The sequence below is a fragment of the Paralichthys olivaceus genome, chromosome 22, assembly GCF_024713975.1.
Source record: "Paralichthys olivaceus isolate ysfri-2021 chromosome 22, ASM2471397v2, whole genome shotgun sequence".
Taxonomy (NCBI): domain Eukaryota; kingdom Metazoa; phylum Chordata; class Actinopteri; order Pleuronectiformes; family Paralichthyidae; genus Paralichthys; species Paralichthys olivaceus.
In genome coordinates this window covers 8,301,452-8,329,219 of record NC_091114.1, presented here as the reverse complement: position 1 = coordinate 8,329,219, position 27,768 = coordinate 8,301,452, and the positions used below count along the sequence as shown (strand labels likewise).

Genomic DNA, 27,768 nt, shown 5'->3' with positions numbered 1-27,768 from the left:
CAAATTTTGTTTTCAGAGGCTATCATACGACATATGTCTCATATCCAGCAGTTCTTTTCTGAGCTTCTCTATAGTCTCATTCTCACAGTTTCTCTTGGGCTTGAAGAGCATTCATCTGTTGTTGGCTCTCAGACTTGCCTTTCATCTTGTGTAGCATGACCATCTTTTACATGTTATGTGCCGAGTTCAGATGCTGATATGATTCCATTATATGCATCATTTTTCTCAATTTGATTGTGTCTCTCATTCAAATGAATAGGGCAGAGACTTCAGGCATTGTCAGCTTGATTCCGCAAAGCATTCCAGCCGCTCAGTATTCACACTGCACTTTCAGCAGGAAATGCATTCTCATCTTGTTATTGTAGTTCCACAAAGAATTTGAATGCAGTTACAGAAATTTGGCAGCAACATACATCTTTTCTTTTTAGACTGTCTTAAGTAAAGGCTGACCACTGGGTTGTTGACCATTGAGAATGTGTGTACTGCATTTGACTGTTTTTCAGCAGTGTTTCTGGGCTCAATTTAACTGAAAACATGAGAGGGAAAAATCCTGAGTGCTCCTCTTTGCCTTGCCAGGTTTCTATGTAGTTCCTTGTTTATGTGCTTGGACTTGAAAGACTAAAGGGATTGTTGTGCTTTGCACCAGCTCTCATCTGCTATGAGTCTTTTTAGCCTGTGTCCTTGTAGAAATAAAACATTAAGACTCAAATAAAGCAAAGGCTCCTCACAGTATAATTAGAGTGAACATGGCAGTGTTTGCAGTGTACTTTACACTCTAGTAAACCTTGTCTGGAATAATTATTTTCTGTGCTTTAAAGGTAAACTTTATGACCCATTAAAAAAATAAACTCAAACTTTCATGTCGTATAATTAAATAAGAGCATGGAACAAAGTTTCACTGATGGCATGCTTTTACCTTGCATGTCATAAGTATGCACTACCATAGACTTACATAGCGCTAAATCACCAATATGGATACATCAAGCGAATCACAAATTGTGGCCAAAAGAGGATCATCTTTTAATGTGTCTAAACTTAGAACAGTCAGTAAAACTTAAATCCCAAAAATGACTCTGCTTTGGCAAAAAGACAAAGATAAGACATTGTGCAGTTGCAGCACAAAATGATTACGCACACAATATCCTCATGCACACAAAAGGACAGTAAGAGCACGTCTCACAACTGCAAGCCTACTGCAAGGGTTACACAATGCAAATTTCCCTCAGCAATGAACTTACTGCATGAACACTTGGGAAATCAAATGCACTTTGCACTTCGGTCTCTATCAAAAAGGGCACCAAGTTTGAAAAATGACAAATAATCTCCACACTCATATTCATGGATTAGTTTCAGTCTCAAACATGTACAGACGGAATTGAGAAGTTGCCATTTCCAATCGATTTGTTACTCAGTTTTAGTTACTAGTTTATAAGTCTTTCCAGTTTGCTTTTCAGAACATTCTCACTTGTGAGGGAATGAGGTGCTTTCAGACATTCAGATAATCTGAAGTAGGCTTTTTATAGGCCCAATATTACTTGTTTAAGTCCAACGCTAGTTTTCACTGGGTTATGCAGCTGCATCTGAAGGGAAAAAAGGGTCATATTTAATATCAATCAATAAAATTATGTTCAGATCAGTTCCAATACAGTATAATTATAGAACCTGAGTTTTCAAAAAGCCACTATGTGAAAAAGAAAGAGTATTACATCTATTTTTAAAAAGGAAATAGGTGGCTCCACATTACAGATAGTACGCTTGTATTTGTGCCTAACCTGCATGCACCAACAGCTACATGTAAGGTGCAAGATCCCGTTTTGCTTTAAGAGAAATCTGTGGACTGCTGTACTGTCTCCACTGCAGTTTCTTGCAGACTAAATGGCGTCACATGTACAAGCCTTTGTCAGCACAATAAGGCCACAAGTATCCCATTCTACTTTATATCAGGGACACTCCATCCATATGTTTCTAAAGCTCCTGAGTCATCTTAAGAGTCTGCTTTCTTTGTTATAATCAACCTTCTGGAAATAATGATTTGACGCCTCTCTGGCCATGAAAGATGCACTGGTCAGCAACGACACACCTATGTATTAAAGCTGTGCTCAGTTTAGACCTTGGAATTAGCAACATCAGAAATTATGAGTTTCTAATAACTAGTTTGTTCTGTAATATCAAGAATAATGCAGTGGAGTGGCTTATGTCACGAGTCCTTGGCAAATTTTGACATCCTGTAATAACGATGCAAACGTTTTGCATGGAGAGAAACCAGGCAGAGTGACAGTCCCCCCTCCATCATATCTCTCTGCTATTCTTCCTCTCTTCGATGACTCTATCTAATCCACTCTTTCATGCCGTGCATCTTTGTCCTGTCTCTCCACTCCCACAGAACACTTTTATTCCTCATCTCTGTCCTCATTTGGTCCATCCTCATCCCCCTCCATCTCTCCATCATTCCACACTCACCCTCTTTTTCCACTGCTCACAAATTGTTTTTAATGCACTTTGCTTCTCTCTCTCTCTCTCCGTGCTTTAGAGTAGCAGCTGTCTCTGTCACTTTCCATTCAAAGCTGTACATCCATGTGCTATGCATGTGCACCTTGTGACCTCTCTGCTTGTGCAGCCCACTGACTCGGCTGCCAGACCTTGTAAAGAAGTGAACACTATCTGTTACACTGGCTGTTACTGTTACTTACCAACTCTGTGTGCGAGAGGAATATGGAGTGACACATATTGGTATTTGTGTGGATTTGTGCTCACGCTTAGTCTTTGTCCACGTGTGTGCATCTATGTCACTGTGTGTGAATGCTGTTGCAAGGTATTGTCGATCACTGTTATTGACTGTTTATCAATGAGGCCTTGGGTTAGTAGGTACATTCTATGTATATGTCATCACTGTTGCTGGCTATGCACACACACACACACACACACACACACACACACACTTATGAATGGCAAGAGAAAACAAAACTACAGAATTCTTGAGCATGTAGGTGTTTGGTGTCGAAAGGTTTCCTGTGTTTGTCTGTGTCACGCCCACCAATATCCTAGTGTGTGTGAGCACTGGGACTCATACATTTTAATTGAATGAAGTTTGTATGCCTATCAAGTTGTGTGTTGAAGTGAGTATTATCCCCTTAATGAGTCTCTGTGGTAAAAGCTGTGGGGAGCTACAGATGCCATGAATAGGACTAATTTCTCTCAGCAGAGAAATCTCATGCCAACTGTGTGAATATTTTTACACGCATGTTTTACAAGGTGAATATGATACATGTTGCATGTGTGTTTTGAAAATGTTATTCCATTAATTATGGGCTTAATGAGAGGTTTTCATAATCTGAGCATACATGTTGTTGAACCTGTTTATGTGTGTATTATGCATGATGGATTTTTCATTCTAACTGCAGCTTTTTGTTTAGGTTGTGTTGTGCTTGTTTAGTATTCAAATCGCTGCAGTTCTCGCATCAAACAGCTCTAGATACGTTCTAACAGATAGAGCTAATATTTTCACATCTGACAGATATATTTTTGTTTTTGCCATTTTTGCTTCTCTCTAATTCTATGATGTTGGATGTTGTTTTCCTCCGCAATGTCCTTTGCTCTGAATAATGGGAATGGACAATATGGCAAGGCTTTGATTTTTAGGAACAACCAGTGTTATGTCTGGGTCTGATGCGAGTTAGCTACCCTGATTGGTTGGAACACCAATCAGACTTGGTTGCTTAAATCATCTGTGTAATTTGTGTAAACCTGCCTAGTCTTGAAATTATAATGATGATAATAAACTTTATTTATCCAGCATTTATATGGCAATTACACTCTGCATGCAGCTCCCACTGGGTAACAATAAACTGGAGCTGAGACGATCCAAAGCCTCAGCTCCAGTTTGCGTGTTTATTGCTCAGTATATTGTATCCCAGTCTTCTACTTGGACATTTTAAAGATTTCTGCAGGATCATGAGATTACCAGGTCTTCCAAACATTGTAAAATCCATTATTATTGTTGCTAAGAGCTGATATTGTAGTGGATGGACAAATTAAATTCATTGACATGTGTTAGCACATAAATTAGCATATTTTACTTTCCTGGATGACGTTGAGGGGGTCCCCTCCTTTTACTATGCCAAGATATTTTTTCTTGGCTCAAGGAGATGATTTGTGATAGTGGAAAAAGCTCTTAAATAACTAGGCTGTGGACTTTTAACTTAAGATCCCTGTTAATATTGCAAATAAACATTCAGGGAGGGTATGTGTTGTACAATGTTTGCAGAGTGACACATGCAGTACTGTTTGTCTATTGTTGTGTCCTGGTTCTGTATGAATATATATAAGATGTAGTTTTCTATTTTTATGCTGTATAACTGAGCCCAGAAGGAAAAAAAAACATCTTTGCAACACTGAGAGAAATCCCTTTATATTTAATTTACCTGTCACTGATTGAGTCTGATTGCAGCATTGCAAATGGAATGTCAATTGGGGAAAATGGTCTTTTATGATGATGGGCTTTCAATAAATCCACTTTAATTAATGATGTAATTGTCGCTTTACAGAGAAATAGTAGGCCCTCCTCCCTCCATGCAAATAAAACATGATGCTTATCCTACACTCATTTTACATAGTTATATATGCATGGGCAGACGACAGGAGTTTCATTCTTTTGGCTTCATGGCTCATTAAGATGACTGATTGCTGCTTCTTGAGTGTTTACACAACTAATATTATCACTTGGATAATTGAGTGCAGTAAAACAGCTTTCTCGCCATGTTTTTTGCTGCAGGTGGGATACGAGAACGCTGGGACCGTGGAGTTCCTGGTGGACAAACATGGAAAACACTACTTCATCGAAGTCAACTCCCGACTCCAGGTTGAACACACAGTCACAGAAGAAATCACTGAGTAAGTAGCAGATGTTTAGAGGGGGTGGGCAGCTGGATGGTTGCAGCGGTTGTCTGTTTTTTGGGATCATCTGTCTACAAACAGGTGTGCAGCTTTGAGATTAGATGCTTCCTACTCGCAAAAAACGTTGGAGGTATAGACAAGGTTTTAGGCAGAGTTGAAAAAAGAGTGGAAGCTATATGTACACTTGAGTGATGCAAAAGGTTCACAGTGAGGAAAAGAGGCAAGAGAAGGGATTGGCTGAAAGCTACCAAGAAAGAGATGGGTGAAAGCAAGAGGGGGAGAGATTGGGGAAGAGGACAGGTGGAGTCAGTGAAGAGAGCAGCTGAAAGATGAGGTCAGAGGGAGGGTGAGAGACAACGGATTGAAGGAGAGAGGTGAGAACGAGCGAGAGGGTAATGAAAAATATAAATAGCATTCTGCTCCACTGATGACCTGTGAGATTTGCTCAGCTGAAACAACACAGATGGGTCTCAAACGAATACACACAAGACATAAACACAGACAAACACACAGGTACAGGTGTTCTGGCCCCGCAGTCAGAGCCAGAGCCAAAAATCCCTGTTCAGCACTGATCTCTGTGTAAACGCAGAAAACTGCAATTAATTCACATTTGATTTCCTGCAGAATTCATTCAATTAATGAACAAAGCGTAAAGAATAATAATCAATGCAACTAATCCAGGAAGTCAGAGGGAGGGTATGCATGGCAAGTATACCTGTTCCTATGGCAACCAAATATGACTGACAATTTAACTATCACCGTGCACTCTTGTTTGGCCTCTTTCATCTCTTCAGTCTTTGTGTTTTCTTGCTATTATACATGAAGAAGCTCTTTGATCAAACCGCAACATTTTCATCACACCACAGTGGACTACATCAGCTGTAGGGGAGTAAAAAAATGTTGTTGCCACGACAGAGATCAGCTCTTGCAACACCCATGAATGTCTGTGTCTCAGTCCAATATGATAAAATAAAAAAAATCAGATGATCTGGTGGGACAGATATTATTGCTGCCGGCCTCTGCAGTAGTTTATATGAGAGGAAACGACATGTTCAACTCAGACGACTGACTGACTGCAAGACACTGGTGGTGTGTTAAGTGTCTAAATCACACCAGATTCAACAAACATTTGTGGAATTAGTTGGTAGATAACAGCTTTAAAAATGTGGCTAATGTGACAAAAAACATGGTCTGATGAATGTGACAGCATAACATTTGTCAGCAATAAAGAAATTGGCATAATGTAGACAGTCTTATATTGCATTTCTTGTAAGCCTGTAGTTTTCCATGTTACGCTGATGTATATTAGGATAAAGCTCACACCTTACTTTCTTTTCATGAGTTTAAAAAGTTGTGTATGTTCATCCCCTTCCTCCATACTTGGCTTGGACTCAGGGGTGTCAGTAGCACCTCAATATACCCAGAGCTCAGTTTAACTGAACATGATATCCTCTAAATTGTTGTCGGAGCACTGTAAGTACACCTCACGGGTCACTTACTCACCTGATTACACATCACCTAAAGACTTTGGACACATATAGACCCTCTCTGACTGCCCTGGAAGCTTTGTTTCACCTATAATGGTCCGACATATTTCACCTTTATGATTTTAAAAACAGTATAGATGGCACCTCAGCAAATTCCCAGCAGGCCTCCATCCAATATTTAGACACTTTCAATTACCAACAAGATTTGTGTGGGTGTGCAGAGGCAGTAAGTTAAAGATTTCCCTCGTGGAGCTTTCTTCTATTCAAAGACCTGTGTTTGTCATCGAAGCACATTGTATCATTGAGGCCTAACAAATGGGTTGTGTTCCACATCTATGCCCTGCCTTTGCTTGGCACTTTTTTATTGACTGGTTTCACAGCATGTTGCTGATGAGTGTAATAGAGCAGATTGCTTGTTGCATCACGCACATATATTAGATATGAACAAAAAGAGGTCCAGTCATGGAAACATAGCCCCATAGCACTAGTCATCACTATGCTATTTCCTGGGTTTCTTTTTATTTTCTACTATTACTGTTTAATGCAGTGTCATATCTAATACATTTGAATGTAAAAAGGGGCCAAATTGGAGGATTAGCAACAATGAAGAACTTGGGCAATATTACATTTGCATGTAGTTGCAGTTCACCCAGTATGTCTTACAGCATTATTCTTGAGGACAAAATGAAATGGAGCAAGCCCCCCCTCCCTGCTCTCCCTCCATTTGTTCTTTGATACCTCGTACACTTTTCTGCTTCCTCACATGCATTGAGAAACACTCAGGTACGAACAGGAACAATATGTTGATTTAAAAAGTCATTTTCACATATTAGACCCCTGGAATCCTGCACCAGTATGTCATATCCTCTTTCTCCTGCAGAGAAACCCTCTCAACACTTAGGAAATGTGAAGTTTTGGGAAATTGGGGTCATTTGAATTGGCAGCAGTGCAGTAATTACTAGAATCTAGGCAGCGTCATGCATCAAACTGCACATGTTGAAAGTTTCAGCTGTCACAAGCAACACTTTTCATTTGCACAGCTTTCATGTCAGGCAGAGGTTTAACTCTGGGCAGCCACAGCCGACAGTGGGAAAGAGAACAAGTCCCATCAACAGAATTCCAATGTGCATGCTTCTAAATTGCAGGGGAAATGTTCTCCTCACAAGCAGACAAGTATTTCATTTGAGCGTAAATGACAAGAGCGAACACTGTACTGCCATGTTATTTGAACATTATGTCCATTACTTTTTCAGCTTCTCCGTTTCACTTGGCTACACTCCCAATCTCTGAGCTGTGTGAGCACATTCATCCTGGTTTTCATGTGTTTGAACTGACTGTGGTACTAATAGACTTGTCGCGAAGGTATTTTTCATACTGACTCGTGTAACTTTCACACTGGCTGTTCATTCCACACCGTATTTCATCAGGTTCCTCTCTCCTGCCTTATTTCTTTTTCATCAGTCATTCTCCTCGTTCCCTTCTATCACCCTCTTTGTCTTTTCATCGGTCTCTCTTAGATTTTATCGTTCTTTTTCTCAGGTTGGTGATGTTGGGTGATCAGTGGACTGCTCCAAGTACAGATGTGAATGCACATAATATGCAATTGGCCACTCTGCAGGACTGCCACTCAACTGATGCCCTTTATCTAAGCTGGCTTTGTCCAGGATGTCTGAAAAACAAAAAAGAAAACAGAGATATATTCAGAGTGCCTGGAACCCACCAAGGAATAGACCTAGTCTCTGTTGTTTTGATTTGTTCTTCTCTTAATTTAAGCAAATTGCTGCCGCCAGCCAGTTAGAAGGTAGCGGTATAAACTAGAGTATGAACTAAAAGGTACTAACAGGATTTTAGTAGCGTCTCTAGCTCAACCTTAAACAAATGTTTTAAAAGGTCTTGTCTGTTTGACTCTCCCTTTCTTCACATTCCATATCATTGTTCTTTTTATCTCTATTTTTGTTAGTCAGTCACATGTTGCTCCATCACTTTCTGGAATTGCTTGGATTTGTATATGTATAAGCTTAAAGTTTGGAGCAGATGTTAATTGTTCCCAGGTTAAAAATGACATTGGCGTTCCCCTGATCTTTCTGTTTGGTTGACATTGTATGTTTCAGAGTGAAGCAACTATTGCTACTATTCCTTATTATCCATTGCATTGCAGCATTGCAGCAACATGGTGCTCGGATCACATGTCAAGGATGCAAGGTTCACTCTGACATTTTTGTAAGTTCACTTGAAGGGTTTGGTCATAAACCTCCTAACCAGCTCAAAGGTCATCTAACTCCTCCACCTCCTTTTATGTCACATGTAACAATGTCCCCTCTCACCTCTCCCTTTAATCCATCCCCTCTTCCTTCCCACCTATCCATCTCATCCTAACAGTCCTCCCTTAGGCTCTCCCCTTCATCTCTGTCCTCACCTGCCTTCGTGCACAGGTCTCTCCACCTCTGCCCATCCGCCCTGTCTGTCTTTCTTCCTCGCACCAATGCCTCCTGCTCCGTCTCCTTCTTTCCAGCTGCCATCCTTTCAGCCCTGTCAGTTTCTCCGTCTGTGTGTCTACCACTCACTCACCCCCTCATCCACTCTTATCCTTTTTTTCTTTGACATCTGTCTCTTCATTCATCTCTCCCTTACTCTGGCTCTCTCTGTCCTTAGCCTTACCCACCTTCACTCATCTTTACTGTGTCCCTTCAGGAACTTGTCCTCCTTCCTCTGCCCCTCTCTTATCCTGCTGTATAGTCTCACCACCTCTGCTTGTCTTCATTGCTCCATACTTTCATGTAGGAGTAGAAACACCAGCCAAAATACAAAACAACCTGAAAGAGGGACTTCTAAGTGATTAAACCACATTTGTAGAGGCAGCGACAGGGCTGGGTCTTTAACTTGAATCCTCTGTGAATTTAATTTGATTAGCATACATGTAAAAAAAACAAGGGCAGCATTTTCCATTATGATGACACCATATTCCAAACAAAGTCAGAATAATCTTGTTTTTAGTCTAATAGCATATGAGAATTTCATTTTTTATAACAGTACCTTCACCACAGAAAGTGAACAGGCAGAGCCTCCACCTGAGAGACTGAAGGACAACAGAGGAACATCTGCTCTATCGCCTGAAGTTTTTTCTAGTTGCAATGTCCACAAGAGGAAAGCTCAGCGTCAAGAGTTTCTGACAATAACTAACATGGCAATGGTGGAGGAGGTTGTCATAATTAATTTCTAAAGAGAAGGCCAATAGAAAACTCATTATAAACAGTGGTGGTCTATAAGGCCCCTAAATACATTGTAACATGTGGACAGTGAATTGTTTGACGTGTCTTCCTCGTGTCGTCTCTTTTTAACTATTGCCGACACTACTCCCCCACATTTCTGTTGGTTCTGCTCCGTCTCGTCTGTTTCATCTGTAATATTTCAGAAGACGTGCACAAATACAGACATAATGAATGCTGAGAATAAGCAGAAGGCTCAGTCTGTATCTTTATATTTATCAAACATTAAGCATTAATGAGTTTATCAGTGAATAAACAAGCATGTTTCTAATTTCCTCCAAATTTCTAAAAGGGTCCAAATATTTTCACCCGAAATGTGAAAGAATACCAACACTGGCACATGATGGTCCACCAGTTAAAATGTGGAAAAGAGTTTGAGTTGGCAGTGGAATTTGATGACAAATCTGTTTGTATTGGCTCTAGTAGGAAACATATTGACTCCCAGACAAATCTTAAATTACATCGTTTCAAAATAAATATGAATGTCAGGGCTTGCAGACATTTGGGGTACACCACATGAGTAGCAGTATGGAGGCTTGTTATTTTTTCTGTTTTATTACGTCTGAAGAATAGCTCACCATTGACTTCAATTGTATTAGATTCTGCTGCAACAAAGTTTTCCTCTGGAATGTCCACCCCTCCATCAGCATAGTGGTGAGTAGATGATGTGTGAATATTCATTTCTTGGTGAACTATCCCTATAACACCCTGTTCCATACGTCCTCCTCTGCCATTGTTCCCCACCTTCCCCTTCACCTATACTGCCTTATCCTCCACCTCCTCTCTTGCTTTGTTGTCATATCTCTTGCTTCCTTACAACAGTGAGAGCTTGACAGGTACTCTTTTTGACACTCTTTCGCTTCTTTTGCTTCTCTCTCAGCTCTGATAGTGGTTGTGCACGCTAGTGTCATTGAGTTGGCAGAATACCACAATATCTATAGTGGATTGCATGCAACACACACACACACACTCATTCACCCACGCACACAAAAGTACACCCTTCATTCAAAACTTAACGTAAAAATGTAATATCCGAAATCGTTGACAAAGACACATATGCACACATGAAGAGGAACATTATGTGAATACCTATTCATCTGTTTTCCTGCTTTACTGAATTTATGCACAATAGAGGCTGTTTGTGTGAGTGTGTATGCTATAGAGTGCGAGTTACACATAAGATATACTGTATATTGTCTGGGAGGCATATCCTGTGTGTACGAGGGTGAGACGCTTGTGCATGAGACGCCCCTTCTGTATGAAAGGCATAAGAGTAAATGTGTTTGTGTGAGACAGACCGCCTCTGCATTCAACTCCAGCTCTGCCGTTGAACTTCCCCACTCTCAAGGTTCAATTTGTCCATAATTTAGCTGTAAACCATCTTTCCTTTATGCATGGACTTTGTGTTGCTCAGTGACGGCGAGCGTGTGTCAGCGTGCATGTTACCGACATTCCACATTTTGTTAGATTGGTGGACAGCACTACTTTAGTTCGTAAAGTGATGTTATTATACCCCCAGGCTCACGCTGTGCAGTGTATGAGAGTGTATGCAGAAGATGGCAAGGGTTCCTGTGAGCCTGTTAGTTCAAAACAGCACTAGAAGGAAGTGTTTGGCTCTTTAATATGGGGACGTCTGAGTGAGTAAATGTGAGGGACCAATGTCAGGAGGCAAAGTGTTACTTCACTGCAACTTCTGAAAGTCTCCACTGTATTTCCACAGTCATGCAGGAAAAATTCAACCGTGTTAACACCTAACACCTTCCCCCCAAATGTATTTGTTTCTATAGGGCAGTGCTATACCCACCTAAACTGAGCCATGCCTAACATTTGATATCATAGAACAGGAGCACAGCGAGCAGTGACTGCTTGTTCTAATGTGGACCTGAAGTCGCTCAAGAATATTTAACTTTTTATTCATAGATTCTCTATAGCTTGAATGTTCTCACCCTTTTAGCTTCACAGATTTTTTGATGTCTGACGTCTACAAGATTCACACTCACTGACTGCTCTCCATTAACTCATGGTCTGGTAGTCTGGTTTAACTTTATGCTTCAGGTCTTTACTGTGTAATTCACATATCTTCAAGATTCAAAGAGCAGTTTCCAAATTCATTCTTGACCTCGGACCTCAGGGTCCTTGTCAGCTGCTGTTAACAAGGTCAATAATAAGATTGTTAAAAAAATTTTTTTGAGCTAATGTGGACAACAAATACTAATAAAGATGGAATTCACATTGATTGATCGAAAAGCTCCAGAACAGCTCCTCAAAGGTCTGACTGTTCTTTGTTACACATTGTAGTTTTTCTTAGTAAAACAAAATCTTGTAAAACTGGAAAAATGGCAATTATTCCATTTACATTTGCTAGCCTTTTAAAATATCATCAATCATCAAAATAGCAAATATTTTATTATTTCTGCTGCAGGAAAGTTAGTAATGTTTGGCTCCGATAATCTTAAAAAACTCCACGTCTCTGCAGAGTTGTTACTTTTGACATTTTTCCACTAAACAACAAAACTAAAGCTGTCCCAGATATAACTGGCAAGGCCCCTAAAATGATTTAGCTCATGATTTTTGACATCATATTCTCCATCCTATTGCTAAACAACCCACTGAACCTTTAACATAACCCACTTATAATGCAGTTGAGTGCAGGGTACAGTGTCTGCCAGCTTTTACACTGATATAGGATGTCAGGCAGATTCAGAGCTATAATAAGTTGCGGGCACTGGTGTATTATATTTCAAATGACAGCAACATGACATGATTTACTAACATTCACAGTATCGGATATCTGCAGCAGAGTTTGACTGACAAGGGTTTTTAAGGACAGACAGTAAAGTTTGGACGGAAGCCACTATATTTTGTGCAGCATCTTTATTTCAAGGTTTTCCTGCCTGTTTGTTTCACGACAGGAGAAAGAATGTTGGTGGATTCTCGTCTACTCCCCGACGGTAATAAATAACATGTTCCCGTGGACAATCAGTACAATATTAAAAACAAAATCTGAAAGGTCATCAAACAAATTGCATCAGATCCATCACATAGGGCCGCTGCATGACAGTGACTGATCGATGCTCATTTTTAAACAAAAATCTGTGTGCAGATACAGTGTATTGACAGACTGATGACACTGCGATGTGCACCACGCTCCCACTGAAGAGCAGATAATAATAAACCCGTTCATGCATGCAGAATGTTAAATGTGATTAAGTGTCTCATTTGAATCGTTTCAGGTTAAGGGCTTCAGACAGCCAGTATTGATCACTTTAGCAGTGTAGCATTGATTGCTTAAGTGGTAATGTTGTTAAATAAACTCCATAATATCCATCATAGTCAATGTGTCATGTATCCACTGCAATGACAAATGTCTAACTCAAGTTTATAATAATAAAAAAAGTCGTTATCAGTCGTTTCAGAAATGACAAACACACACCCTGGATCTGCTGCAGTGTTCAGGGTAATAAAGTCGCAGCTCATTATTAACTTCATGTTTAATACTCAGTTTTTTTGCTGGTTATGCCGTCATTATGTCCTTGGAACGAGGCGAGTAAATAGCCAGCCGTGTAATATTGGTGTTTTGAAGAGTATTTGTGAGACAGAGAGGGACGTTGGCAGTGCTTAAGACAGATGCCTTCATTATGTTTAGCTGTAAATGTAGCAGCCAGATGAACATCGAAGAAGCTGCCAATAAAGCATGGCGCTATTAGAAGCGCTGCAAAAAAGATGGTGCTTCTTTTAAAAAACAGAACAAGTCCGCTCGGTCGCTTTTATCGCTTTCATTTTGACAATTTTTGCGAACAAAGAGAAAATTTGTGTTTGTGTGAGAATGTTTGGATGTGTGTCAGAAAGAGCGAGTTAAGAGTTCGGTGAATGTGCAACCATGGGTGTTAGATGGAACCCCCACCCTCACGTGTGCGTGTTCATGAATTGATATATCGGAGCTTGAGCGAGCGTGTGTGTGCTGCACCTGGTTATTTGTCTGTTTAGGCCAGCTAATTAGTCTTAAATGACCACTCTCCATCTTCATCAGGTTGAAAAGAGTGACAGAGAGGGAGCAGGAGTTAGCAGGACGGAAAGGAACAATGCCTCGCATTAATTGAAAGACGCTCTGACAAACGATAGGTGGCAATTGAGAGTGGAGGATGGACATGAGATGAATTAAAAAAAGAGTGGTTTGACCCAGAGCTGCACCAGAAATAAAGTGAATGATCATGTCGGACCAAAGGGTCAGGCCTGTGTTTGTTAGATATGTTTAGCTCTATAGAGAACGCTCACATTATTACAGTTTGCTGTGAAATCACTTACTGCTGTGCATTGTAATACAGCTTCTCTTTTCTTCATTTTATCATTGAGCCTCTTTTGTCATGTCTCTCTGCTTGTCTTGTGAATTCCTTCCATCCTTTTGTCCACACTCTTTCTGTCATTCATTCGATCTTTTTCTTTTCATTTCCTTTGTTTCCTCGTTGTTGAGCGGTGGATGTAGCAGTCGGTATCTTCTGCTCTTTGCTCCTGGCTTTGATTTCCTCTCTGAACGTGGGAGTTGGAGGAGTTGCTGCCACATCGGCAATTATCCTCCCTCTCCAGTTTTCCCTTTTCATATTTCTTTGCATGCACATTTATAGAAAGATATCCCAGCAAAGATGAACTCAGGATAATTTTTCTCATGAATAATTAAGGGTCTAAAAACTAGTAACAGGATTGGCCAATGCTCTGTCTCTTCATTCCTCATTTGTATTCATTTTCTTCTTCTTTCTTTCATCTCTTCTTCTCTCTCCTGCTCTGTATGGCTGAATATCGTGAAATCCATTTTGTAACTTCATGAAGACGGGAACAATGAGAGGAAGATGGCTGTGGTCTGTTTTTCTTGTTAACCAACATAGAGGAACTTTCTGCTCTTAATTCCATAAACGCTCAAATGATTCACCAGACTAGTAAAGTTGCTGGACTTCTGCATATACTGCCTATGCCGCTGACATGTTCTTGTTACAGTGACATTAGAAAGCAAGTCACCAGCTTTATTGGATGTTGGTGCAAGCATGCCACATGCTGACATATTTCACTGAGGCTAACCAGATTTGTTCTTAAGTTCTCACAATTTGGTTGCGAATGACACTGCGCTTTGTGATCAAAGCAATTTGGTTGGCGTCATAAAAGTAGCAAAGTTTGGTCCCCATCCCTTGTTTTCCGCTTTTATTTCTTTAGCTTGTGTCTTATTGAATCCTTTATCTCTTTCCCTCCTCTCCCTCCTTTGCTTCTTTCTCCTCTTCCTTCTCTTTTTTCCTCCTCTGCTTATGCTTCTGTGCATTTCTCCCTTTCCTCAACACAGGGAAACACACTGCAGTAAACAATCCATAGCTTTTCCTCTGGCCACACACATAGCCTCTGAGTGCGTGTGTCCATTAAATAACCACTGACAAGCATACACAGCTGAGATACCGCATAAATGACATGCCTGGGTGCCCTGTAATGAGCTGGATAATGTTTATAATAAGTATTGAGTGTTTGAGAAAATATTGTGTATGACATGGCATTACCTGAATTTGCCTCTATATCACTTTTGTGCATTGACGTTGGTGTAAAAATTACAGTATTCACTCAGGCATTAAACTGACTGCACTTAAATCATGCTTTTTTAGTCCATCAAACACTCAGAGTGCAGGTTTCACTCATACACGAATTCACACAGCGTTGTCGCAGCATCACGAGCAGGTAGAGGTTCAGCGTCTTGCTCAAGGACACTTGGACAGGAACCTTTCAATTACTAGATGACTGCTCCACCTCCTGAGCCACAAGCGTGTGTGTGTGCGCGTGTGTGTGTGCATGCACTCAGAGGGGTTTTGTTTGGTTTTGTGAGCACATCATAAAATAATTTTAAGGTGATTATAATTGTGCAGTGAAGCATACAGTGAGTGATTGAGAAGTAAGCAGATGAATAAGAATGAGGGATGCAACTGTGTCTGAGCGTGTGGCTGCGTCCTGACATCAGGGCAGAATCTCATTTGTGTGTGTATGTGTGTGTGATGGAAAGAGAGTGAGTTGACGCGATTTATGATAATGGGAAGGAAGGATGCTGATCATGATTATAATCAGAGCAGCCATTGTTTTTGGTTGTATGAAATGTTTTTCATGCACATGGACAAACTTCAATCAATGAGTAAAATACTCAGAAATACCCTGTTTGCTTGTGAGAGGGATTTAAATTGTGCCAAGATGGCTTTTATATGATCAATTGTCAAAAATATATCCAACTTACTTTATATAAATAAGTGATATGTTATGTTCTCTTCCAAGTCTGTTTATCTGTTTGTTGGTGGGTTTGTGTGTTTGTATGCAAGATAACACTAAAATAATTGAATGTTCCATGGAACTTAGTGGATCAGGAGAGGTCCTATAGGACATAAAGGCAAGGTTGAGTCTTGTTTTTCTTCTATGGTTTTTAAGCAGATTTGTAGATGTTCAGAAATGTTGGATTTTCCTGGATAGAATTTCAGAAGTGCTAGTATCATGCTTGAGTTCAAACTCAAAAATCGAGTTTTAACGATGAGAAAAATTAATTTATTTTTCAGGGACATTTTGTCAAATCAAAGGTTTAATCTCTTTAATCTGCCACATTGGAGCAGAGCAACAAATACAATGACCATCAGCTCCAACATACTAGCTTACAGTACTGTGTGCTTTGGTTTAGTCCTCCTTTATAGGCGGCTGCAGTAATGTTGCAGGCGTTTCTACGGCAATGACCTTCCCTGTTGAGATTTTATATTACTGTAGCTTCCCTGTGCCACTGCACTATCCTCTTCACATGTGATGCTGACAAGACTGCACTCCCCTACATGAGCAACACCATTTAAACCCAAGGCTGGAATTAATGAAATCCTAATTTGCATGAATTACCATGACCTAAATGATAAATTAAACTGTAATTTCCATACGTCCCGTCCAGTAATCCCCTTTGGATTCCTCCCAAGCCTTTTCTGCAGGCTTGGGGCTTCTGAGCCGAGTCGTATCAAAGACTTGAAACCAGAGAATTGAGCATCAAACAGAGGTGGATCATGGCTAAGGCCCTGGGACAGATGTGCATTTGGGGATAGCAGGAGAGGGAGGGGACATGAGTCTTCTCCCAAGCTGGAAGGGGAAGAAGTGACTCCTGCTTTTTTCCTTGGCTTTCAAAGCGTGCCACCAGACATGGGGAAGCAAAATCTGCCTGGATCTAGATGAAGACTTCAGATCTGATTTGACTCTGCAGCCATGAACCTTAAGGGATTTATAAAGCACCAATTCACTCTGCATGACATATTGTACATTCGACCCACTGGAGCCTGCTGAAAAGGTGGCGCTGTCTGTTTGAGCCGACCAGTCGCAGGTCAGGTTTGTCAATATTGTTCGGATGTCACTCCTGACACACCAACTAGCGGAGTGGCTGCCAGGCGTCACTGCTTGATTTCAAATGATTCACCAGCGTGTTAGTCAGAGAAAGCTGTGAGTGGAATATAATGCGATTAAGTGACAGATGAAATCCATCCCAGCCAGACGAAAAGGAAGCGCTGCCGTTTTGCTGGGCTGTCGTGCACACAGCATGCCTACCTCTCGGTGTATCCTTCTGAGGAACCTGTTGAGGAGATCATTTTATTTCATAACCCATGTACATAAATTGTCTCGAGTGCCTCCCCGTCTCCCTGCCTGTGTCGAGAGAGACTTCCCTCACGTGCCAACACAAGAACACATACATCAAAGATGCATTTACATTCTGCTCAGTGCATTGGGTTTAATTAGAGTGATTCCCTGCTGAGGTTTGGTTTGTGGAAATGAAGACCCAATGACTCCATCCCAGCTGCACGCTGTTATGTTTCATGGTTCATTGGTCCAAAACCTGTAAATAAAATTCCAGCAGTGAGGATGGATATGGATGTTGAGCATGCGTGTGCTCATGCAGTTTGATGAGCCCCCTCTTGTGTAATCTGAAACACGTGTAAATTAATAATTGTTTGTCAACATTAAGTAATTATTTGAACTGGTCCCTTAATGCATCACTGTGTATAAGCATGTTTCTATGAAGCATATGTTTATTCCTCTGTAAATACATTCCAGATTATTAGCTTTGGGACCTTGATGCCATCATTATATTAAAAATAATATTTTTTATCCTCAACAAATCCAACAAAACCTTATTGATCCTGCACTGCCGTGAACACGGCAGTGTAGTTATTGAGTTCATCACATCCACAAACAACGGTTGCAAAAAATCTCATTACCTCCGTCAAGAAGGTTATTTTTTCACCCCTGTCCACTTGTTGGATAGTTGTTAGTAAGCAAGATCGCACAAAAGTAACTGAATTGACCATTTTCACCTGTTTCCGGGCCCTTTTTCCAAAATGAAACTAAACATTTAAAAGTTTTTCAGACGATCAGCTCTGGGTTGAGTGCCGTCAACACAATAGTGTACTTGTAAAGTATTATACTTTTTACAGTAAATAGATAAATAATAACACCAGCCTGATTCATTTTTGCACTCATATGAGAATAACCACAGAAACTCACAAATTCTGTATTTTCTTTCATTTCAGATTAATAACCACATAAACTGCAATCACAGAATCTGTATTTTTAGTCAATTTCTTTAAATAGACTTGAAAATAAACTAGTGCTTAGCTGGGCCCCTTACCATGCTGGGTCATAAGATAATGCTTTATTTCTTACGAAAAAAAGGTTCAAAATGAGTTTCCTTTCTACCCAGCATCTTACCCGTGTTTTTCCTCACCTTGAACCGACCCTCATCTTTCCTCCCTATATCTTTTTTCCCCTCCTACACTTCCAATGCCTCTCTTCTGTATTCTCCTTCAGTCTTTCCTGCTCTACTCTAGTGTATGTACTTTAATTTGCGAGAGCAGCAGCATTGGCATACAAATACTGTGTGTATGAAAGGAGCAGAATTCCCTTTACTTATCTGTAGCATGGCTGAACCAACTGTGTTATCTTTTTGCCAATTTGTTGTTTATTCATTCGTTCTCTTCACTATTAATTTGTACATACACTCACCAGCCATTTGCCTTCAGAACTTCCTTAATTGTTAGTAGCATAGATTCAACAAGGTGTTCAACAGTTTTTGAAATACTCAGACCAGCCCGTCTGGCACCACCAACCATGCTACATTCAAAGTCACTTAAATCCCCTTTCTCCCCCATTCTGATGCTCAGTTTGAACTTCAGCAAGTCGTCTTCACCACGTCTAGATGCCTAAATGCATTGAGTTGCTGCCATGTGATTGGCTGATTAGCTATTTGTGTTAACAAGCAATTGAACAGGTGTGCCTAATAAAGTTACCAGTGAGTGTATGCTTCCTTCAGTTTTCCATCCTCCCTCTTCACTGCTCCCATTGTTTTCCCCTTTCGTGTTGTATTTATTGCATACAATTTATTTCTCTCCCAGCTGCACTCCCTCCTCACTGTCACCATTTTATTCTGCCAGAGCTCATATTTTCCACGTTATCTGGGCTGGTCTGGGACTCATAGGCTTGTGTCATTATGTGTGCATGTTTCTTTGTGTATTTCAGTTTTTTTTTGTGATGGCCATGTTGTGTGTATGCATGTTTCATTCGTGCTGCTTGTTGGATATCTTTCCTGTGGGTGTGCCAAATGTGCAGTGTGGTAGCGGATACATTTTTAACTACATGTGCACTTAGTGTGTTGATGCACATAGCCATGATTGTGTGTATGTGTGTGCATGCGTGTGTGTGGACGTATTTATCTGTCTTCCCTCTCTATCTCTCTCTATTTGTTCCTTCCTCTGTGCAATTTTCCAAGTGAGAGAACTTGGATTGAATTTTATCAGGTCTGTATTGGCTTTTGCATTTTTTGGTTTGTGTGTATGTGTCTTCTGGTGCACATTTGCCTGTATTCTCAAGTTGTTGTGTATAGACCTTTTGCTCCACATAACTGCCCCCCCCCTCAAATGAAAATCTCAACTGACTGACTGGGCTGTAGTGTACCTGATTTCTAAAGGCCAGACAGTAATTGGTGGGTTTTGAATGGACTTCTGCATGATTGCAGGAGTTTATTTCAGTATGTTCATAGGATCCATAAATTAGAATGTTTAACAATTGAAAACATTGTGGTTTCCCCATTTAATGTTGCTAATGTAATATTTTGCCCAGTCAAAAATAATCTTCAGTGGTTATGGTATTCAAACATATCTCTAAATTTGAGTGTTTATTACTTTTTCAGAGGAAGAGGAATCTCTGCCTCTGAAAAAGAAATGACCCTGATATATTTCAGTATGAATATTGCAATTAAATAAATGACTAATTATAGTTGGAAGCAGTTATTCAACTGCAATGACGGTTAAAAATAACAGTCACTAAAGTGATAGAAAGGAAAAGTAGTAGTATGAAGAGTATGACGATGGATTACATTTTCCAAGGTCACAAGAATAACATATGAATGCTGTTATATGGTGGGTTTGGATACAGTACCTGGAATACACAGATAAGACTGAAATACACAGCATACATAAATATATACATTTATGTTGTTTTGATGTACGAGTAGTTATTCTGGATTCATCTGGGAATTGTCAGAGTTTATTTTTTAACATTCTAACTGTTTTTTGGGACGGATTCAAAACATCACCTGTAGTTGGAACTGCTTGCTCTCGCTGCAGAGAGAGCTCAGGTTGTCATTTATCTTCAATAATGTGTGTTAGTACGTGCCAGTGCGACATTTAAGAATGTATCACAAAGGGTATGTGAGGATATAGTTTTTTAATTTAATGGATTAAAGTCAAGATTTCAAGGGTTTGTGGTCCGGTTAGACTTCAAACCAGGTTATGAACCATGAACACCAACACAGCTGAATCAATATGGAGCTGTCCAGACGGACATCATGTCAATATCTTAAGTTTTCACAACCAGCATGGTGTCTTCGAATGTACCACAGAACATCAATTATATACACCTCAGTCCAGACCTCATATTGGACAGCGCCCACCTTCACAGCTTCCCAAGTAGGCCTTCAAACATGCTGTACTACAAAGTTACCAGCGGATAGAGGAGTCAAATATAAATGAAGAATTACTCACATGGAATATAAGTCTGCTGCTGCCCAGAGGTTGAACCGTTAAAGGTCTCAGCTCTGGCTGTGATATTAAAACACCTGCTGTGACATTGGTGACCCTATTTAAACTCAACCACTTCATGCATCAGGCTGGATTAATATCAGGTATAATAGAAGCTATGTGAAAATGCATCTAAGAGGAATTCCAGATGGAGGTGGTTGCTGGACGCAATCTAGTCGGATATCGTAAAGATGTGACTGCATCCATCTCTCCAGACACATATGCATTCTTTACAACTCCCGAGTTCACCTGCTTCAGCAAGCAATCTGTTGAAATGGCCTCTACAATGGCAGCTCACTGTGACAGTGGCAACTGAAAATTACCTTACAATTAGCCATTGTTCACCGTATCTCATGAGAGCCAATGATCAGTTCAGCCAATGAATGATCTGTGAGGCTGCAGTGTATTGATTGCACAGATGAGTCTGTGAGTGAGAGGCCATGGAGATGTTAAAACATTATTGTCACTCATAGTCAATAAATGCAATTAATATATTCTATGGTGGTTTGTGTTAATGTGTGCACATTATCAGGTGTTTTTTTGAAGTTCTCAGACAGCTTGAGGTGTATCTTCACCACTCTGTGGACTGGAACAGAGTTGAACTTCCTAATAGAAATGTATAAAGTGTAAAGGAAATTGTATTAAATCTCATCTGGGTTTCATCTTGAGGGAATTGAAATGACAAATGTAATTAGGGCCTGTGATAGAGGTGTGGTCTGATGTTAAATCCTGCTGACGCGAGCAGGTTCCCTACTAATGTCATTAAGTGTTCATTTACCTTTAATGATCTCTAATTACAGTAAGTCTTTGCAAATCAAGTCTTCTGCAATTGTCACACATTCAAAAACAATTTTTTTTCGCATCCGTCAAGGGCGTTCCAGAGAGTTGTTCGAACTGTTTGGGATCAATTCAATCACACAAATTACTTTTCTTCTTTTCAATGTGCGATCCCAGTTTTGCTAGAATCAAAATGAACCACTGATATTCTTCAATAGACTTGGAAGCAATCAGGATAATTTTGCAGTTGCTTGATTAGAAGATGTGATTCTCCTTGTTCCTGACAGCTTCTCAGGGTCAGATGGACTGAATGTTTTCTTTGTCTTTTTTTAAGAAGTGAGAGGACCAAAAAAACATCAATGGAATAAAAATTCTCCTACTGTGAATGTTTGGAAGGTTTCTGTGGATGGCAGATTCTAAAAACATACATACATACAAACAATACAGAGGTGTGCAAAGCCTTTAAATGCAGTGTTTCCCACAGAGTCGGAACCTTTGAGTGCGACAGCCTGGTGCAGGGGCAGATTGCTGAAGGTTGATAATTGTGATGTACGGTGAACATGCAGGCAGCACGTTCTCATGCACACCCTGAATTATGCTTTAATTATGTGCTGTGTTATGAGAATTGCATGCATTATCACGAGAACGTGCACAGCTGAAGCAGAAACTACCACTCCCACAAGTTCTGCCAAATCAAGTGTGTAACTGGCATTCAATCAATCTTTCCCCCAAACGTTTGCTCTATAGAAATTTCAGTCTTCGCCTGTTTACACCAGGAATTATGTTCCCATGTATATGTAACATATTTGTTTGCCAAATAAAAGACGATAAATAGGCGCTAATTAGATGTTTTTAATTCCGTCTATTAACACAATGCTCTGGTAATGTGTTTACATCAACGTTAGAATCCCTGTATTCATTCTGCACAGAAATCATTTGTATTGGCACTGTTTTTGTTTTCCTCTCTGTATTTAAATTCTCCCTTTCTCCACTTCTGTCCTCCTCCTCTTATCTGCATGCACTGTCTCCCTCCTTTCGGCCTCTGTCATCTCACTCCTCGCCGCATTCTGGAAGCCAGAGTTATTTTGTATTCCTCTCCTCACACTTCCATCTGCTTCATAACAAGGAAAGCAGGAATTATTAATAGGCTGATAGTGAGCCCTGAGAAAATAGAGGAGAAAGCGAGCTGAAAAGGAGAGGATATCTAATCAGATAGGATCTGTTTTTTTTGTGTGGATGTCGTCTGGGAGTGTGTGTCTGTGTGTGTGTGTTCTACACTCCCACCATATTCTTGCCCTATTCATCTTTTCACCTCCAACTGTTTCCTCCTCTTTTCATCCTTTTCATCTCTGTTTACTTCAACTTATTATTTACACATTTTCAAAACTCTACCATTTTCATGCTAAATTGGAAAAACAATTATCCCATTCTGTCATCTTCTCCCCCTCATTCTGATGTTTTTCTTCTCACATTGATTAACAGTGATTAATATTTTTCCATCTCTCTTCCCCTCCCTCTGTCTCCAACCATGTTCTGTTTGCATTTTCGCATCAAACAGGCAGCAGAGTTTTTTGGCTGCCAGCTAAATTGATGTCAAAATGCCATCCTCATGCCACAATGATTCAAATTTCTTATTTCCAACACGCAGACAACTCTTCCCCTCCCGTCTGTCTCTCCATTTCTCACCTCCCATCTCTGGGCTCCGTCGTCTTTTTCTTCTGTTTGCTGTCTAAAACCATCTAATGGGATTCATACAAACCAAGACAGGAGGCTTCATGCTCCTCACTGTCTTTTGCTTTATCTTCGTTTGTTTTTCTTTCATACTCTCTCGCTTCATTCAGTCCATCTTTATTGTTCTTTCCATCAATCCTTTGCACTTTTTCTCTATCTCTGTTTGTCCTTTTCTTTCTCTCTATGGAAAACCTTTTCTTCCAGGTCCTAGACTTTCATTTTTCCCCCTCGATTTATGCTGTACTGTCTCTGTTCATCCATCCTTCCTGTTACCTATTCTCTTTGCTATTCTTTTTTTCTACGTTTCTATTCCTGCAGGCCCCACTTGGAAACACATTGGCTTTATTTCCACTTATTTATTGAGACAAGAGTGTGTGTGTGTGTGTGTGTGGATGTTTGTGTGTGGATTTAAGGTGTGTACACATTTCCAAGACAAGAGTCTGCATTAGTTTTTCCCAAAATGAGAAATACATTTCTGCTTTGCTTTTTACCACTTGCCCCCGAGCTGTTGTGAAAAATGTATTTATTTATTTACCGGAGACACAGTTTGTGTTAACACGAACAAACCTATAATGCAGAGGAAAAATGCACAGACACACAAACACCCTCATACAGTACGCACTCCGTTCACTAATGAGAGGAGACAGGGCTGGAGACAAAAGCAATGAGAGGAGAGACAGGAGGAAGGAGTGAAGATATGAAAAGAGGGGAGCACAACCGGAGAAGGGTGGAAAGGGAAGCGGTTGACTGAAACTGGTCCAGTTTATATGAAAGGAACAAAAATATGCAGTAGAGGAAAGCAGGATTTATATTCTATGTTAACACAGTGTCTGCTCTTCTCTTCCACTCTTGCTCACACCTTCCATCATTTCCTGCATTGGCATCTCCGTTTCATCCTGCCATCCACTCACCTTCTTCTCCTCCTTCCTTCTTCCCTCCTTCCCTCCACCATTTTTCAACGTCTCCATCCTCCCATCACTTCTTCACGGTCTTTCAACTTCTTGTATCTGCCCTGTTTAGTTTCATAAACTTTTTGATTATACACTAATTTGCTTTTTTATTGAGGGTTAGATGACTAGATTGTTGGCACTGTCATACTTATCACTTTATGTTTGTTTTTTACTTTCATTTTGTTTGCATGTATGACATAATTTTCTTAAAGATGAACCTGCTCACTGTAACCCCCCCTGACCTCTATTCTTCCCTTCATTATTATCTCCTCCCCAATTTACCATCTTCCATCCTTACCCGGAGCCATTTCTTTTCCCTCGCTCCCTCCTCAATTTGACATGGCCGTCCCTATCCCGTCCCTCTCCTCCCACACTTCCATTTATCCGACTTATCCCTCCATTCCTTCTTCCCACTCATCCCAACTCCTCTCTCCTGCTGCTTCTCCACCTTCGCTTCCTCTCATCGCCTCTTTGACTTCATTCCCTCTGTTCTTTTGAGAGCAGCCAAATCCAGTCCCCTTCACACTCCCACTTTTCCCACTCGCTTTCTCCAGCGTTTTATCCTCTTCCATACTCCTACTCCCTCTGCCTCCCTTCATTAAATTTTTCCCTCCTAGCCTTGAATCAGAGAAGTATAGCTCTCGCCTTCAGCCCTGTGAGTCTTGAGGCTGGAGTAGAATATTATCTTTACCTCCCTGCCTGTTTGTCATATTTCATTGTCTATCTCTTCATCTCTTATGACCACAACAAGCTGCCTTCCTCTGCACACTAAGCTTCTTCTTTCTTTCTCTTCAGCTCCCCCTTTCATTTCTGGGCGTACAGCCACCCTCTTCTCCCTTGCTAACGAGCTGAGTGAAATGAGTGAAAATGATATGCAATTAGTACTCAGCCTTCATGGTCTCTGTGTGTGTGTGTGCGTGTGTGTGTGTGTGTGTGTGTGTGTGTGTGCGTGCGTTTCTGCATGCACATGTGACAAACTTAGACAGACTGTGTGCTTTCTGCTAAATGTGTATGCATGTGCAAGCTAGACTGTCATGTTGCGTGGTGTGTGTCTGCTTTCTTCCATTGAGTGCAAGTCTAATGTACTTTCCTTGTACCGAGATAATGTAGGAAAGTGTCCAGTGAGGGCAAGTCATGCAAATCTGTGCGCACGTGTGAACAATATCACAAGTGCTTTCTCAGGTATCTGTTTATGCATACACGCATTTTTCTGAACATATTTGAGATTTAATGGTAGAAGAGTATATTACTGAGCGTGCAGGTTCTCATTCCTCTGTCATAGGTCAGCACATTATACATCCTCCACTGTGATCTCCTCATCCCTAACAACCTAACCTCCTGCATAACTCTGGACAGACAAGATAACTCATTTTAATATAATTACATTTTAATGAAACCTATATCGCACTCTTGACTCTGGAGATGACCTGTAGTCATTCTGTGATGATCCTCCTTTTAAAGGGAAATGTAAATTTTTGCTTTGAAATTCATATTTGTCCCTCCTCGTTTGGAGACGGACTGCAGGTTCATGCCTGTCAGTTAATTACACTGTATGTTTTAGTGTTTCGACAAGATGGGCGAGCAGTATCCATATACTGGATAAACTATATTTAACTAGTGTTAGTCGTCAAATAAAGAGTTCAGTTTATTGTCAAGTACTTGGTGTATTCAAGTAGGTGCTGTAGCAACCTGCAGTACTTTAAAGATGTGCCAAGGACACCGCAAGAATTGTTAATCTCCATATTTTCATGGTGCATTTTTTATAAACCTGTCACCACCGAAAACAACAAAGTGACATTTACTTTCCTCATTTCCTACTTTCCCCAGTGGAGGCAATTTTTAACATTACACTTATTGTAATTGGGAATTTATTTTTTAACAATATCATAAAAACATCTTTGTAATGAGTGGCATCATATACTCTGCATCTCCATGTGCAACATGGCTGGCACATCTTTCTTAAAATAACCTGAACTCTGACTAAATCCACCACATTTTTCATATGATTTAACATAGCCAAGATCACTCACTTTTACAGTGCTGGGTGGCTTTAAAAATAAAACAGGCCTCATTGTCTTTTTGATGGTAATATCCCAGATTATCTAACATGACGTCGTGTATAATGAGATGTTAAAGTCGACCCAGTTAGTGTTGATGTCATAATGTGCTGCAACAAAATGCTCTGTCGATTTGAGTATGCTAAGATTTGTTGTAGCTCAGATGAAACATTTGCATGCAAGGATAAACAATATGTTCGCAGCATGACCTTCAGATGAAAGTGTTCTCTTCATCTTTGAAGCTACTTAGAGGGAGACCTATACGTTCAATTGAAGTTAAGTCTTATGCCCAAGACAATGAGAGCTGATGTGGTGTCCTGAAGTGGAGCTTTACTGCTGAATGTGGGGCCCTTCTTTACAACATGAGGCCAACTTAAGAATAACATATTAACGTTCATTTTGTTTGAGGTGCCACGAGAGAAATCTGAGTCTAGCCTTAAACTGTAATATGGGGTGGGGTGCAGAGGGGTATGTGGGTACATACATGTCACAGTGGCGCGACCAGACTGTCTCATTTCGAAGGCTCCTCCAAATGCGTCTCTCCACTGTAAACCCAAATTTTTCCAGGATTCCCAGCCGCTTTATTTTTCGAAGCAGTAATTTTTTTTTCTGTGACACGTAGGGGTTTTCTGTTTTTTCTTAAGATTACCTGAGATCAAATATAAACCTGGCAGCCATTCAGAAGCTCCAAGCAAGGCAAAAGCACGACTGGCAAACAGTCAGAGATGCCAAGCAGTGAAATAGACATGCTATATTGGTCCTGTCATCTTAAAAGATTTATGTGTTCTTTAACATTGTCAGAAATACAGAATAGCTTCACACCTTTGACACATCAGAAGCTTGCAGCAAAGGAAAAGCACGTCCTACTGGGAGACATTGAAAATGATGAAAGCGAAGAATGGACATGTTTTTCTTGACTTTTCTAAACAAAGATTTCCATGACTTTTTTTCCCATTCCTGAAAAAAAGAGGCTGTTTCTCCATGCTGGTCCAATTGGCTTGTAATGTGATATATTTTGGGTTGTATTCTCTACTAAACACAAATATCAGCTTTAATAACAAGGGCCTTAGGGCAAGTCCTGCACTATCACCTAATGTAATCTGGAGGCCCAGCAGAGGGGCTCTGAGTCCAAATCTACTTTAAAGACCTTGTTATTTCACTTGATATTGTGCTTACATGCTGCATATTCCTAAATAAATTTCTGCTTAATAAAATTCCCACCAACTAATTGACACACAGCAAACCTTGGGCCAGGTAATGTTATGCTCAGGAGAACGTCTTGGTTCACGGGGCTCTAGGCAAAATATAATATAGGTGCTACGTGTGGTCTGCTGTGCGCTTGTTGCATGTTGGGTTAGTGACACGGTACATGTGCAATATGCAGCGAGTTTGAAGAAGTGGGGAGGTCAACAACTTTTAGATACGTGAATTAGCTTGGAGAATAACTTTATGTAAAATCAGGGTTAGGTGAAAGGTGAAGGATAAATAGAGAAAATGATTAA

At 40.3% G+C, this 27,768-nt stretch overlaps 1 protein-coding gene across 3 annotated transcripts in view; it reads left to right on the top strand.

Moving 5' to 3' along the window:
- LOC109634836 (pyruvate carboxylase, mitochondrial) overlaps positions 1 to 27,768 on the top strand; it is a 259,041-nt gene that overhangs the window by 47,351 nt on the left and 183,922 nt on the right. For all 3 annotated transcript variants that reach the window (XM_069518208.1, XM_020095553.2, XM_020095554.2), the window contains exon 10: positions 4,772 to 4,890. In XM_069518208.1, the coding sequence (XP_069374309.1) occupies positions 4,772 to 4,890 (119 nt within the window). The remainder of the gene's footprint in view (positions 1 to 4,771; positions 4,891 to 27,768) is intronic.